A 16,530-nucleotide genomic window follows, 5' to 3' on the forward strand; every position below is an offset into this window, starting at 1 on the left:
GAAGCAAAAACTGAATAAAGGTTTAAAATCCTTTCTGAATTAGAAATAAAAAAATAAAAAAGGCATATTTGGTAAAGCCGTGTGTGTAAAGTCCAGTCTTTCAAAATAATAAGCGGTACAGAAAACGACAAAACGCCAGAATTGCTGTTTGTTGGTCACCACACCTGCCTATAATTGTAATATGTGTCACAAATTTGTATCAATAGAATTGTCAGTTCGCTGTGTGAAAAAAAAAAAAAAATAAAATAAAAAAATTAAAAAAATCTCTGAAACACCTCCATCGATGGAAAAAGAAGTGTTACAGTAAAACAAAAATGGCGTTTTGTTTTTTTTCTTTTCAAAGAAAGATTTCCAAAGTTGTTTTATTTTTCTCCACCCCAAAAAAACCACTATACTGAGTTTGGTATCATGGGAATCCTTACTTATATTGAACTCCATACTGGAAGTCGTTTTCACCGCCCAATAAACAATGCAAAACAAAACAGTAAAATCAAGGGGGGAATAACATATTTTTTACCATTTCATCACAATTATAATTTTTTTTTTTCTATTTCACCGCATTCATTCAAAACTACCAAAAACTACATTTTGTCCTTTAAAAAAAATATTGAGTGAGTTTTAAAAACAAAAAATTGACTATTGGAAAAACGAGAAGAAAAAAACAAAAACAAAGGGCAGAAAAGAATATTGGCCGCTGCTGTAAACGGTTAATATGTATGAAGGTCAGTGGGTTTTGCCCCCACATGATCTGTGCTGTCTAGAACTACATGAAGCCGATATGTTTTACTTTACCTTAACTCCTATTTTTTTTTTTTTTGCAGCAATGTCTTCCTATCTGTTCATTGTTAAATCTGAGTTACCAGCTGCTATTGCTGGGTTCTTGGCTGACGACCACAGTGGGTGAGTGTTACCAGTAATAGCGTTACTTGGGAAGAATAATAAACTGGACGCCATTTCAATTCCAAGATAATATCTTACAGTTTTTACACTTTTTTTTTTTTATTTTAGAACACGGAACTGGATATTTAAGGGAATCTGTCTGCAGGTTTTCACTATGTAATCTGAGCAGCACGATGTAGGGGTAGAGACCCTGATTCCAGCAATGTGTCACGTACTGGGCTGTGTGCTGCCGTTACAATAAAATCAATGTTTTATCAGCATGAGATTATCACTACAGGACTAGGTGTCTCATGCCTACTAGTCCAGCAATGCCCCAGCACTGATTAGCAGCTTTCTGTGTACAACGTATATTGATAGGAAGCTACCAATCAGTGGTGTGGGAGGTTATACGCAGCTCAGCATTCAGAGCTCTGCTAGATCTGCAGCCGAGAAAATAGTGATTGTATCACAACAGCTGCTCCCAGTAAATGTATTGACACATCGCTGGAATCAGGGTCTCTGCCCCTATATCATGCTGCTGTCGGATTCCTTTTTAAGCATTTCTCTAGTTTAGTGTTGTTGGAATTGTCTTGGTTACATGATGCATTATGCACACAGCAATATAATGGCTACCTGTTGGTTTTAATTCGTGCCATTTCTCCTTCGCCTCATTGGGGGACACAGGACTGTGGGTGTATGCTTCTGCCGCCAGGAGGCTGACACTAAGTAAACTTGAAAAAAAAAGTTAGCTACTCCTCCATCGTATACACCCTGACACTGGCTACCAGAGACACCAGTTTATGCTTAGTGTCTCAAGGAGGCACATCTCTGGGTCCTGGATCGTTGGACCCGATTTTTCAACATCTTTGGATTGAAGGGGCGACGGACCTTTTTGAGGGTCCGATCTCCCCAAACCATCAACGGGCAAGTACGTGCGATATTTCTCCATGTATCCTTCCCCGCTACGTGGGATTATTCACCGGACTTAGCCCTGACCACCCTGAGGTAGCTAGACTCCAGGCTGTACAGGTGCCCATAAGATGTCCGTGTGTTCCCCCCTGATTTCTACACCCCTGCGGGTGTTAGCTGGGGTGGTGGACGGTCCCTCTCCTTATCCTGGGGATAATGGAGATGGGGTTCCTGCACCATCATTTGTTCTACCCCTCGATGAGTGCGGTATCACAAGGGGTGCTCCTGGCATTACCTGCTGCTGCGTCCTCCGGGAGTGCGGTGCCTCTTTTCAGCGGAGGCCGACGCGGCGCTGCGGCGTGATCCGGGTGGTCCGGCGCTGCTGCGTTAGGTCTGCGGCGCTGCAGCGTTGTCCGGCGCTGTGGCGTTATGTCGGCGGCGCTGCAGCGCAGCTACGCTGCAGCGTGGTCCGGCGGTGCGCGGTGTTAGGAGCGGCGCCGCTGGTATGATCGGCGCCGCTGTCCCCCCATAGGCTTCGGCCCTGCCTGGCTACTTCGGGCGTGGGGCAGCTTCCTGGAGCCGGTACTTCCGGGACCGCGCTGTGAGGCTCCGGCGCGTCACTTCCGGTTCCGGCTCTCCTCGCTCTAAAGGGGGAAAAATTGAGGCCCCGGCTTTGGGCCTGCTCCAGGCCGCAGCATCGTTTGGCGGTCCCTCCCCCTAAGGCCTGCTGTGCAATAAGACAGTGTTTTTTTGAGCTCCGCATCGTGCTTTTAGGATCCATCTCGGTACTCGTGGGGACACAGGACTGGGGTAAGTGCTTCTTCCTGCATCTGGCTGAAGCATTCTTTTTGTCCCAGTTTCTGGCCCTGGGTATAGCTTTACGGATCGTTATGTCTAGAAGGGTTAAGACTCACACGGTTCTTTTTTCCAGTTGTGTATCTTGTAGTGCCCTTTTTCCGCACGCCCAAAGTAATCGCCTCTGTGAGGCCTGTGATTCTGAACGTGTCCAGGAGCCCCCCCCCCTGCCAGTCCTCCAGTAGTCTCTCCGGCTCCGGTCCCTCAGCCAGACGCTGTGGTAGCTCCACCGGAATGGGTCACGTCCTTGTCACAATCCATGGCGTCCCTTACTGAAGCGATCAAATCTCTGCAGACCCCGGCGGTCGGGACCGGTAATCCACCTGTCTCAGAAAGGGCCTCGGGGTCTCAGGAGTCTTCGGCCTGCAGGGGCCGCGCTCTCACTCGACAGACGCATGGAAAGCGGATTCGCAAAGCGTCTCCCAGGCACTCAGGTGCTTCCGCATCCTGGAGTTCCGTATCTCGCTCTCCTTCCCCTGCAGAAAGCGGTGAAGTTGAGACTGACTACGAGTCGGAAGGGTCTCTTAATTTTGATAAACCTGGGTTTCAGGAGTCAGTAGACAGCCTAATTGAAGCTGTCAATCAGTCTTTGGGGATAGAAGACGAGCTCGTCTCTTCCTCTGATCATAAGGTCTCATTTAAGCGGACTAAACGGGCCCATAGGGTTTTTTCCTCTCATCCTGAGTTCGAGGACCTGATTCGACGCAATCGGGAGCACCCGGACAAACGCTTTTCAGGGCAAAGAGCTCTGAGGGCTAGGTATCCCTTTGCTTCGGAACTTTGTAGTGATTGGGCAGAAAATCCTTCTGTACATCCTCCAGTGTCCCGTTTAGCCTCTAACACGTTGCTATCTCTCCCTAATGGCTCATCGATTAAGGATCCTACGGATCGTCTTATAGAGAGCTTGGCTCGTTCCGTCTTTGAGGCCTCAAGCTCAGCACTTTTTCCTTCCTTTGCAGCAACTTGGGTTGCCAGGGCTATGATATCTTGGTCTGACTCGTTATCTAAGGCTCTCCAAGAAGGTAATTTGTCAGCGGAATTGGCTGAAATGTCGTCTCAAGTAGCTATGGCCGGTAGCTATCTGATTAACGCATCTCTGGATGCGGCAGATTGTGCTTCTTCGGCTGCATCTAATGCTATTGCTATCAGAAGGGCCCTTTGGTTAAGGTCCTGGCGGGCTGATTGTACCTCTAAAAAATCTCTTACATCCCTGCCGTATCAGGGTGGTCGTTTGTTCGGAGAAAAGCTGGATCAGCTCATTTCTGACTCCACAGGAGGGAAAAGTAAGTTTCTTCCTCAGCAGAGGGCTAGACAGCCTTTTCGGCGCCAAATTCAGGCTCGTTTTAGAACCTTTCGCTATGTCAGATGGGCCCCAGCATCAGGTTCTCCTGCGCAGGGTCGGCCCAATCAGGACCGAGACGGTCGGACCCCTTATACGGCCAGCCAGGGGGGAAGAATGCGTCCCCAGTCTTCTAGATCCAGAGGATCCAGGACGCAAAGATTTTCGGCCAAGTGACTGGAGGCCTCTTCCGGGCGTCTCCAAAAAAGTAGGCGGACGTCTACTTTTATTTCGCCAGGTCTGGCTTCAGTTAATCCACGACCAGTGGGTGGCAGAGCTCGTATCTTCAGGTTACAAGATAGAGCTGGTCTGTCTTCCTCCTCCCCGGTTCTTCCCATCCCGTCTTCCCAGGTGCAAATCTCTTCGTCAAAGCTTGTTCAATTCCATAGAGTCTCTCCGTATCAGCGGTGTCATTTCTCCTGTTCCAAAGGAAGAAAGGTTTCAGGGCTTTTATTCCAATCTTTTTGTAGTGCCCAAAAAGGATGGAGCAGTGAGGCCTATCCTAGATCTCAAACTCTTAAACAGGTTTGTCCGCGTTCGACACTTTCGGATGGAGTCTCTGCGGTCGGTCATCGCCTCTCTGGAAAAGAGAGAATTTTTGGCCTCAGTAGACATTCAGGATGCTTATCTTCATATTCCCATCTTTCCGCTCCATCAAAGATTTCTCCGGTTTGCCGTAAACAATCTACACTTCCAGTTCACGGCATTACCTTTCGGACTGGCCTCCGCTCCCAGGGTGTTCACAAAAGTCATGTCGACTGTGGTGTCCATTCTGCACTCCCGAGGTATAGTCGTCTTGCCATACCTAGACGATCTGCTGATCAAGGGACCGACATTTCAGTCTTGCAGGGAAAATGTCGGCATCACTCTGGACACCCTTTCCCATCTAGGTTGGTTGGTAAATTTAAGGAAGTCATCCCTACAGCCGTCTCGAAAAATCTCTTTTTTTAGGCATGATCTTCGACACCTCTCAAGCCCTAACTATCCTTCCCCAGGACAAGGTCCTAGCCCTTCGGCGGGAAGTGAGGAATCTTCTACAACCATACCCTCATACGATTCGGTCCGGTATGAGGGTGTTAGGAAAGATGGTTGCAACCATAGAGGCGGTTCCGTTTGCACAGTTTCATCTTCGACCCCTCCAACGTGCAATCCTATCAGTATGGAACAGAAATCCTCTCTCTCTCAACCGCAAATTTCGGTTGTCTTTCCAGACCAAGCAGGCTCTCGCTTGGTGGCTAAACAGCTCATCTCTACTCAGGGGGAAGCCCTTTCCCCCAACCAATTGGCTAGTGGTCACAACAGATGCCAGTCTCCTGGGTTGGGGAGCAGTGTTCTTCCATCACACAGCTCAGGGACGCTGGTCTCCTCGGGAATCAAATCTCCCCATCAATATCTTAGAGATTCGAGCAGTTCGGCTAGCCTTGTTGCGTTTTCACCATCTTCTGGCGGGTCGCCCTGTCCGAATTCAATCGGACAACGCCACAGCGGTAGCTTACATAAATCACCAGGGGGGCACCCGCAGCAAGGCAGCCATGCAGGAGGTAAAACTGATTCTACTCTGGGCGGAGAGAAATCACTCTGTGATCTCAGCGGTCCACATTCCGGGCGAAGAAAACTGGGCGGCAGATTTCTTAAGCCGTCAGGGTCTAGCCTCCGGGGAATGGTCTCTCCATCCCAAGGTTTTTTTTGCAGATATGCCATCTTTGGGGTACTCCAGACGTGGATCTAATGGTGTCCAAGATGAATGCCAAGGTGCCCAGTTTTGTCTCTCGGTACCGAGATCCCCAGGCTATCGCCGTGGATGCGCTGGTACTGTCTTGGAACCAATTTCATCTCTCTTATCTGTTCCCTCCTCTGGCACTGCTCCCGAGAGTAATCAAGAAGATCAAATCAGAGAGAGTGACGGCCATCCTGATCGCTCCGGATTGGCCACGACGGACCTGGTATGCAGACCTGGTACAACTTCTCGCCGGGGTTCCTTGGCGGCTCCCCGATCGGCCGGATCTTCTATCTCAAGGGCCGATCTACCACCAGAACTCAGAGGTCCTACGTTTGACGGCCTGGCCGTTGAATCTTGGGTTTTAACTCAGGCTGGGTTTTCTCAAGAAGTGGCTGATACCATGATCAGTGCACGTAAGTCCGTCTCGGCCAGGATTTATTATCACACTTGGAAGGTGTTTCTTTCCTGGTGTAGAGAGCGTGGGCTGCCTCCTCTGCGTTTTTCCGTTCCAAACATTCTAGCCTTCCTTCAAGCAGGCCTGGTTTCTGGGCTTGCTCCTAGTACCCTTAAAAGGCAGGTTTCGGCTTTTATCAGTCCTTTTTCAGCGCAAGATTGCTCCTAATCGTCAAGTCAGGACTTTTTTCCAGGGAGTCGCTCATAAGGTCCCTCCTTATAAGACTCCTTTGGAAGCTTGGGACCTTAATCTGGTCTTAAGGGCTTTACAGGACGCTCCTTTTGAGCCTCTTCAAGAGGTTTCTTTGATGTTTCTTTCTTGGAAAGTCGTATTTTTAGTGGCCATAACGTCCACAAGACGGGTATCGGAGCTGGCAGCCCTTTCTTGTCGTCCTCCTTTTTTGCGTTTTCATCAGGACAAGGTGGTGCTCAGACCAGCACCGTCCTTTTTGCCGAAGGTTGTTTCATCATTCCACATCAATGAAGATATTGTTCTGCCCTCTTTTTGTCCGGCACCTACGCACCGTGTAGAAAAAGCTCTCCATACGTTGGATCTGGTGAGGGCTCTGAGGAGGTACGTTTCCCATACGGCTCCTTTTCGCCAGACAGATGCTCTGTTTGTCCTTCCGCAGGGTCGCAGGAAGGGATGCGCGGCTTCAAAATCTACCCTGGCCAGGTGGATAAGGGCGACCATTCAGGAGGCTTATCGCTCCATGGGCATGACGGTTCCGGCCGGAATCAAGGCTCATTCGACTAGAGCGGTGGGGGCTTCCTGGGCCGTTCGGCACCAGGCCTCAGCAGAACAGGTTTGCAAGGCTGCAACCTGGTCTAGTCTGCATACATTTGTCAAACCTTATAATGTCCACTCCCAGACCTCTGCAGATGCAAGTCTGGGTAGAAGAATTCTTCAAGCGGCAGTGGCACATTTGTAGACAAACATTATCTGGATGTCTTTTTCTGGTGAGTTATTTTTCCCACCCAGGGACTGCTTTAGGACATCCCACAGTCCTGTGTCCCCCAATGAGGCGAAGGAGAAATAGGGATTTTTGTGTTACTCACCGTAAAATCCTTTTCTCCGAGACGCTCATTGGGGGACACAGCTCCCCCCCTTGGTAGCCTTATGGCTGCTTTGGTTATATCTGATTACATTAGTTAGTAGGATCTTTTCTAGACATAAAGTTTCTGTATTTATGCTGTTATATTATTTTTTGTATTTTTGTTCTCCTACTGCTTTTTGCACCAAACTGGTGTCTCTGGTAGCCAGTGTCAGGGTGTATACGATGGAGGAGGAGCTAACTTTTTTTTTCAAGTTTACTTAGTGTCAGCCTCCTGGCGGCAGAAGCATACACCCACAGTCCTGTGTCCCCCAATGAGCGTCTCGCAGAAAAGGATTTTACGGTGAGTAACACAAAAATCCCTATGTTACCGAGGCGTTTGGGTCAGGAAACTTGCGGTTGCTCCTTGCTCATCCCGAAATCTCACCCCCCACATCAGAAACTAACCGGCACTGCAATTTAAAAAAAAATAAAATTACAACATGTCAATATATGAAGCAGATTTAATCACTCTTTGCAATGCAAAAAGGTGAAATGTGCGCCAAATCCTTAATGCAGCCATTTTTTATTTATTTATTTACCGATACGTTGTTTTCTCAGTCCCTTTTCCTTAAAAAAAATCAACAGAACTACAAGTCCCAGCAAACAACCTCTTACAGCTATCTAACTGGTCTGAATCCTTTCTTATATTAACCATCTGTGTTTCAGGGCCTGGTACCTGGACGGTAGATGGCTGTTAATAATTACAGCAGTGTGCATTGTACTACCGTTGGCGCTGCTCCCCAAAATAGGTAAGGGGGAAAGTAAAATTATGTATTATGGGATAAAAGTCTCATTTTTAATGGGATGGCTAAAGGAAAGGGGCCCTGGTAAAAGGTAAAGGAACTATTTTTTTCTTTCTTTTTTTTTTGTGGGGGGAGGGATATTTTAATTTGTGGCAGCCAAGGGGCCTGGCTCATTAAGCCATTACTTAGGTTGCAGTAGTATGTTGTCTGTTACACAAAAATAAATAAAATCTTTACAGGAGAACATAAAAGGGCAGCTTTTACTTACGGCATTCCATTAGCGGTAAAGCTCGTCCTAATTCGGCCCTACAAAACGACATGAATGATCTGTGACAGGCACTGGGAAAAGGCTGTTATTCCGAGCCCTAAGCTCCAGATACCACGCACTGTAAAATAAAACATACCAGAAATGTAAAACCTTAGCTCTGCATTAAGATCGGGTTCCATATAAATTGCTTTTTATTTTACTGTTATTTTACAGGCTTTCTTGGCTACACAAGTAGTTTGTCATTTTTCTTTATGGTCTACTTTGCCATTGTGGTAAGTCCTTAAAATAACTCTTTCGGGGGGGCTTAAGTGGCCGAAATGACTTACTCCCTTTTACACTTCTTTAATGAGTCCGGGCTGAAAGGATTTTATTTTATTTTTATTTTTTATTCTTTTTTTTAATTTCTTTCTCCTAATGCATTTTTATCACCTACACCTCTTGGATTCAGTTGTAGGTCACGGTAGGATTCAGGAGTAAAATATGCCGAAATAATAAATTTAGATATTTAAAGTTTTAGGAAGTCTTTAGAATTTAATCTACCTCTAGAGGACAAATATTATTTCATACCTTGTATAAAGAGAAGAGGAAAAATTCTGACTTGGGCTGCACCCAACTGTGTCACCTTTTTTAAAAGGAGTCGTGTAGCGCCCGGTTGATTGCCGGAATTCTGCGACGTGAGAAATTAAACTGTGTGCGGGGCGATACAATGGTTTTCTCATTCCGTATGAGTTGTGGCTGTAAAAAGAAAAAATAAAATAAAGCAGATTTATAAAATGAATATCCATGTGTTCTATGTACCGTATATACTATGTACAAGAGCGAGGCCCTCCTTCAGAATCTGGTAGGGTACTACTCCGCTCAACACTGGATTGTTCTGTTCGGATGCCTGATGAAGGCCTGGTTTAGATCGAAACGCTACATATTTTGCAGATATTGATAACACTAATGATTTGGCATGCCATGCGAGTGCCAGGCCTTCATGGCATTAGAATTAACCAGGAAATCGGCTTCTTTCTCCACTTATGAGCCACTTCTTCCCCTCCACAAAATTGCTCAAATGAGTTTTGGTTAGGGCTTGTGCACATAACCGATTTTTCACAGATAGCACTAGTATATATGATGTTCAATCGGGCTGTGCATATGTCCGATATTTTTGTTTTTCATCCTTCGACCAAGTGATCCTTGGAAAAGTTCGAAGACCTGTTTGATTTGAGTATTCAATCGAAATCCGCAATGCAAGTCTATGGGTTCTTAAAAAGAATCGGACTGCGCTCAGATGACGTTAGTGCGGTCCGATTTCCATGGACTGACAGAATGGAGAAGGTGGAGATTTTGTCTTGTGGTTTTCTTCAAATTGGCACATACAGTTAATTAATTTGGTGTAAAATGAAAAAAAAAAAAAAGCTATTTATTTTTCTCTGACGCCCATGACGGCACCACGGAGAGAGGGGGTTCCGCCCACCAAGGACAGGAAACCTACAGATAAAAAGGCGGTACCTCTCTCCCGCATCAGTTGGTTTCCTGTCCTTGATGGGAGACCTACAGACTCACCTCAGAAGAAGACACCGTCGTGGGAATTCTGGGGGCAATCAGTCCGATTCAGGCAACGGGGGTCCCCCTGCCTCGGCTGGTGTGGTGACCCGAGGCGCCACCGCTGGGGCTTGTGGGCCTCTAGGGTGCGCGGAGAGAGGTGGCATGGATCGCGGCCATCTCTCTAGGTAAGGCAAAACAGCAGCAGCGGTATCCAAGGGGGGTCCCTCTATGGATAGGAGCCAATACTCTGCTCCTCTAGCGTCAGTCTGCGGGCTGAAGTTCCCGGGGGTTCAGGGAATCCAGCTTCATGCGGCAATGCGCGGCGACATCTTGGATCCCCATCTGCGCATGGGCGAGATTTCGCGCGGCGTGGGGACTCTGCGCATGTGCGGCCAATTGATGTACCGCGCCGCGATTGTCGCTTTCTGCACATGCGCGAGCCCTGGACGGGATTATGAGCGCGATCTTGCGTATGGACTACGCATGCGGGGGCAGGCATGATGGCACCATCCACCGCTATTTAACAAAGGCACACCTGGGTGCAAACGCTTCCAATGGAGATCGACCAGCGTTCGCCAGCCATGAGCGACGCAGAGCAGGCATCTTCCCTATCCAGGTCATCTCCACCGCCACAGCAGCAACAGCAGAAGCGCCGACCCCAGAAAGGACACCAGGATACTACCGGCAAGGGACGCTCTGGATCACTGCTCAGCAAGGAGTCTAGTACAGCGTCCGGCACAAGGGATAAACCGATAACAGACACGGATCGTCCCCAACCGGTATTTATGGGTCCATAAGGTGGTAAGTGATCTCCGTGAAAGCTAGTGATAGTGAGGGCCTATATTTGTCTTTTCTTGCTATAGAGGAAGAAAAGCACAGGCAAATCTAAGCATAAGATATGTGCACTGTGTAGAAAGGATCTTCCATCTTCGTGGGAAAAGAGACTTTGCAGTGTTTGCATTCACCAGACAGTATCCGAAGGGCTTCCCAGGTTCGCAGCAGACCTTAAAAACCTGATCAGGGACCAGGTAGAAGATACCTTTAGATCCCTTAGAGAGGGAAAAAAGCGAAGGAAGACCAGGCACAAATCCCCGACTCCTGAGTCCAGCGATTCGGGTGAAAATGTGGATTCGGATACGTCTAATTCTTCCTCCTCATCATCATCATCGTAGTTGCTTTCCTTTTAGAGGAAACGGACAGTCTGGTTAAAGCAGTTAGGAGCACTATGGGGCTAACAGACCCTCATCCGAAAAGATCGGTTCAGGATATAATGTTCGGAGGTCTCGACCAAAGAAAGAGAAGGGCCTTTCCTCTTAATGAGAAAATCCAGGCATTAATTAAGAAGGAATGGAGAAAATCCAGGCATTAATTAAGAAGGAATGGAAAAAACCTATAAGGAAAGCACTACTTACACCTAAAAGGAAATATCCGTTTGATGACCAATCTTGTTCCTTTTGGGAAAAGGCGCCTAAGCTAGATGTTGCCATCGCTAAGTCATCTAAAAAATATGCCCTTCCATTTGAGGACATGGGGGTCTTGAAAGACCCAATGGAAAAGAAGGCAGATGCTTTCCTCAAAAGTTCATGGGAAGCAGCTGGTGGAGGTCTAAAACCGGCGGTCGCTGCCGCATGGCACGTCCCGCTCCCTATTGGTATGGTTAGACCAATTAGAAATCCAGCTTAAAAACAGGTCATCTCGTGACTCAATCTTAAATACCTTGCCAGTAATGCGTGAAGCTGCTGCCTTCTTAGCAGATGCCTCTGCGGATTCGATCAGACTCGATCAGACTATCTGTAGGTCAGCGGCATTTTCTAATGCCGCAAGAGGAGCCCTTTGGCTAAAATGTTGGCTGGAAGATCTCCAGAAAAAGTCTAAATTGTGTACCATTCCCTGTGAGGGAGAATTCCTATTCGGGCCCACTCTAGACGACATCTTAGAGAAGGCGGGTGATAAAAATAAATCATTCCCCTCCTTTGGTTTCCCTTCATACAGGAGGCCCTTTCGGAGCAAGAGGTTCTTCAGAAGGAAGCCTGGGAAAAACCAAGACAAGTGGGAAGTTAAGCGAAACAAAAACAAGGGATTCATATTCAATAAGAACCCTAATGACAACAAAAAGCCTACCCAATGAATGCTTGCCCCAGGTGGGGGGGAAGACTCTCCCTCTTTCTCTCGGCCTGGGAGAAAATTACCAGCAGTCCTTGGATTTTGAATATAATAAAATCGGGACTAAAGCTAAAATTTCAAAAACTTCCTCGTCCCTCCTTCATGACAACATCGCTGAGGTCTTCAGAGGAAGAACAACTAGCATTAGAAAAAAAAGTCATGGGACTAGTAAGCAAAGGGGTGCTCCTGGAGGTTCCCCCACATGAAAGAGGGCAAGGATATTACTCCCCTCTATTCCTGAGAAAGAAACCTGACGGATCTTTCAGGACTATCATAAATCTGAAAAGTCTAAACAAGTTCCTAGAAGTCCAGTCATTCAAAATGAAAACAATAAAAACATCAATAAAAATGCTGTTTCCACTGTGTTTCATGGCAGTCCTGGATCTGAAGTATGCTTACTATCACGTCCCTATCCACAAAGATCACCAAAAATTCCTCAGGATAGCAGTCTACATCAGGGGGTGATATACCATTTTCAATTCTTGACCCTCCCCTCCGGGCTGGCTATAGCTCCACGAATCTTCACAAAATTAGTTGCAGAGGTAATGGCTCACCTGAGGGAACAAGATACCCTGATAGTGCCATACCTCGATGACTTTTTGGTAATCGGCTCCTCTCCCCAACATTGCGAAAGACAGCTAGAGACGATCATGCACTCATTAGAAAACCTGGGCTGGTTGGTGAACTTAAAAAAAAAATCCAGGTTCTTACCGTGCCAAATCTAGGAGTATGGACTCTATAAAACAAGAATGCCGTCTTCCATTGGAAAAAATCCAAAACATCATAGGACTAGTATCCAGAAGGTGAGATCTCCCCTCCAAAACCCTCCGCCAAGCTATGTTCCTCTTGGGATCCATGCCGGCCTGCATCCCTGCAGTCCAATGGGCTCCACTACATTCGAGGGACCTTCAATGGCAAATCTTGTCAGAAGAAGTCTCTCTAAAAGGGAATTTAGAAAGTCGGTTCAATTTATCTCCAAACACGGATCGGTCACTAGATTGGTGGACATCACAAAACAATCTTTCTCTCGGAGTCCCGTGGGTTACTCCGGTCTCATAAATAGTAACAGACGCGAGTCCCAGCGGGTGGGGGCACACCTGAACGACCTGTTAGCTCAGGGGGCTTGGCCGCCATATCTAAAAAAAAAAAAAAAAAAAGTATCCTCCAATATGAAGGAACTGCTGGCAGTCAAGTTCGCACTATTGGAGTTCCTAGGTCCCCTTCAGTCCCACCATGTCAGAATTATGTCCGACAACAGAGTGGTGATAGCGTATCTAAATCACCAAGGGGGTACCCGTTCTCAGAGTCTGGTGGAGGTAACCAAATCGATCTTCCATATAGCCGAGGGCAACCTTCAGTCCTTATCAGGCCTTCATATAAAAGGGGTGGACAACTACAGAGCGGATTTCCTGAGTCGTTCCCGCCTGAATCAAGGGGAATGGGAGCTAAATCAATCAGTGTTCACCCAGACATAGACCTTTTCGCAAACCATCTGAACAAAAGAGTGGACACCTTTTGCTCAATAACGCCATTGGGGAGCCCTGTTTCACTAGATGCGTTCCTGATTCCCTGGCACTATCAACTAGCACATGTCATTCCCCCAATTGCTCTGATTCCGGCAGTGCTGAGGAAGATTCGGGAGGACGGGGCTCACGTAATAGCCCTGTTCTGGCCGAAGAGACCTTGGTTTTCCTGGATGATGAGAATGTCCATCTCCGACCCATGGGTACTACCGGACCTTCCAAACCTCCTCTCCCAGGGCCCAGTTCATCATCCGCAGGTTGCAAGTTTACACTTGACAGCCTGGCATTTGAAAGGGAGCTACTAGAAATCAGGGTTTTCTCCTGGGCTGGTATCTACACTGCTACAAAGTAGAAAACCTGTTACAACCAAACAGTACAGGGAAAGTATGGAAAAAATTCCTTTCAGCCTCAGTCACCAAAATACAGGAGGGTGTCCCTCCTACAGCCATACTAGAGTTCCTGCTAAATGGATTAGAGATTGGTCTGGCCACAAGTACCCTGAAAGTTCATGTAGCAGCTTTAGGTGCTTTATTCAACTATGATTTGGCAGGAAATCGGTGGATTTCCAGGTTCATCAAGGCAGCCGGTAGATCAAGGCCTCTCCCTGTAAAAATTACCCCTCAGTGGGATTTAAATTTGGTCCTTTAAAGCAATAACTAAACCTCCCTTTGAGCCTTTGGCGGATATCCCGTTAATATCCCGTTAAAAATCTTATCCCTTAAAACTTCCCTGCTCGTCACTCTCACCTCTGCACGTAGAGTTAGTGACGTACAGGCTCTGTCCGCGAACCCCCCCTTTCACTCAATTTCTGGATGATATGGTCTTTCTAAAAACTGATCCGGCGTATCTCCCAAAAGTAGCATCCTGATTCCGTAGGACACAAGAGCTATCTCTTCCCTCCTTTTGTACTATTGTCCTAACCCTAAAAACAAGGAGGAAGAGTGCTTACATACATTGGATGTTAGGAGATGCCTGATGCATTACATAGAAGCCACCAGAGAGAGTAGGGAGGATGGCTCTCTTTTTGTGTGCTTTCAGGGTCCCCGGAAGGGGAAGAAAGCATCCAAGGGCACCCTGGCAAGATGGATCACGGACGCCATCAGCCTGTCATACTCATCGAGTGGGGTACCCGTCCCGGGAAATATCAAAGCGCACTCAACGAGAGCAGTAGCGACCTCTTGGGCGGAGAAGGCCGGAGCTTCAATTGATCAGATATGTAGAGCTGCTACGTGGTCTTCACCATCCACATTCTATAAGCACTATAGACTGGACCTTATTTCCTCTTCGGACCTTACCTTTTGGTAAAAGGGTTCTGAAAGCGGTGGTCCCTCCCTAATGTACAATCTCTGCAATTCCCTCCGTGGTGCCATCATGGGCGCCAGAGAAAAATATAGTTCTTACCGATAACGGTATTTCTCTGAGCCCATGACGGCACCCGTATATTCTCTCCCTTCGCTTATGGGTTACACTTCTCATGTACAGCACCATGGGATTAATGGTGCTATATAAATAATAATAATAAATGGGTGTGCACATTAATATAGTGCCTTATGCTAATGGTATGAATAGTCATGCGGTATCTCAGTTAAGTCTTTAAGTAATGTTAAAATCAAGACTCTATTCCTTAGTCTCCCATCGTTCTCTAGTAAACAACTGATGCGGGAGAGAGGTACCGCCTTTTTATCTCTAGGTTTCCTGTTCTTGGTGATGGGCGGATCCCCTCTCTCCGTGGTGCCGTCATGGGCTCAGAGAAATACCGTTATCGGTAAGAACTACATTTTTTGTCTTTAACAATTTTTGCGACTCTTTAGCCCCAAAAGTAGCAAAAATGCTCCAAATTGAAAACTTAACCAGAAACCTTATTCCAGACAGGAATCTGAGTGAGATGTGCCAAAAAAATGACATTTGGTAAAAGACAGATTTTATGAATCTGTAAAAAACATAAGCAAAGATGTTGAGAGGAAAAAAAAACAATGAAAAACAAGTTAAAAAGTGGCACAAAACGTATACAGGATAAGGTCCAATTACTAAAAGAGGATATTACTCTAGAAAAATGGAAAATATAGCAATGATGAATTGGGATGAAAGTCTGTAGAGGGAAATAAATGGTGAAAATGTAGGATACGAGTCATAACATGGCAAGATATAGTGTTATTATTAGTGATCAGGAACTGTTACCTGCCCGTTACTTATACTCACCGTAGATGGTTAGACACCAACCGCAATCATTTTTATTTATTTTTTTTCTCATGTGGGTTAGCCATAGAGTAACAATTATAACAGCACTCCTTGTTCTGAACTCACAGCAATAGAGTAGGGAAAATTAAGGATTTAAAACACTTCAGATTTTGCAAGTTTTCCCACCTACAAAGAATAGAGAGGTCTGTACTTTTTATCCTAGGTACACTTCACCTGTGAGAGAATAAAGTCCAGAAAATCACATTATATGATGTTGCCATAATTTGCATTTTATTGTACAAAATAAGTATTTGATAGATTAGAAAAACAGTTAATATATTTGGTACAGAAACCTTTTGTTTGCACTTAACAAGGTCAGACGTTTCCTGTAGTTCTTGACCAAGTTAGCACACACTGCAGCTGGGATTTTAGCTCATTCCTCTATACAGATCCATACAGAGGTTTCAGGGCTGTGGCTGGGTAACATTGAGTTTCAGCTCCCTCCAAAGATTTTCTATTGGGTTCAGAGACTGGCTTGGCCACTCCAGGACCTTGAAATGCTTCTTCCTGAGGGAAGGAAGTTGTTGGCCAAAATCTGAAGATACGTGACCCCATCCATAATCTCTGCAATATGGTGCAGTTGTCCTGTCCCCTTTATAGAAAAGCACCCCCAAAATATGAGGTTTCCCCCATCATGCTTCACGGTTGGGACGGCGTTCTTGGGGTTGTACTCATCCTTCTTCTTCCAAACCTAACGAGTGGAGTTTATACCAAAAAATTCCATTTTGGTTTCATCTGCCACATGACCTCCTCCTATTCCTCCTCTGGATCATGCAGAACTTTAAATGGGCCTGGCGTGAGCAGGGGGAC

General features: G+C 46.5%; 1 protein-coding gene across 1 annotated transcript in view; it reads left to right on the forward strand.

Annotated features, from left to right (window-relative positions):
• The window catches only part of SLC38A6 (solute carrier family 38 member 6), a 68,259-nt gene that overhangs the window by 25,426 nt on the left and 26,303 nt on the right, over positions 1-16,530 (forward strand). Inside the window, exons 6-8 of the mRNA XM_069733671.1 lie at positions 822-900; positions 7,919-8,001; positions 8,477-8,535. Of these exons, the coding sequence (XP_069589772.1) occupies positions 822-900; positions 7,919-8,001; positions 8,477-8,535 (221 nt within the window). The remainder of the gene's footprint in view (positions 1-821; positions 901-7,918; positions 8,002-8,476; positions 8,536-16,530) is intronic.

This window comes from Ranitomeya imitator, chromosome 1 (assembly GCF_032444005.1).
Source record: "Ranitomeya imitator isolate aRanImi1 chromosome 1, aRanImi1.pri, whole genome shotgun sequence".
NCBI lineage: Eukaryota > Metazoa > Chordata > Amphibia > Anura > Dendrobatidae > Ranitomeya > Ranitomeya imitator.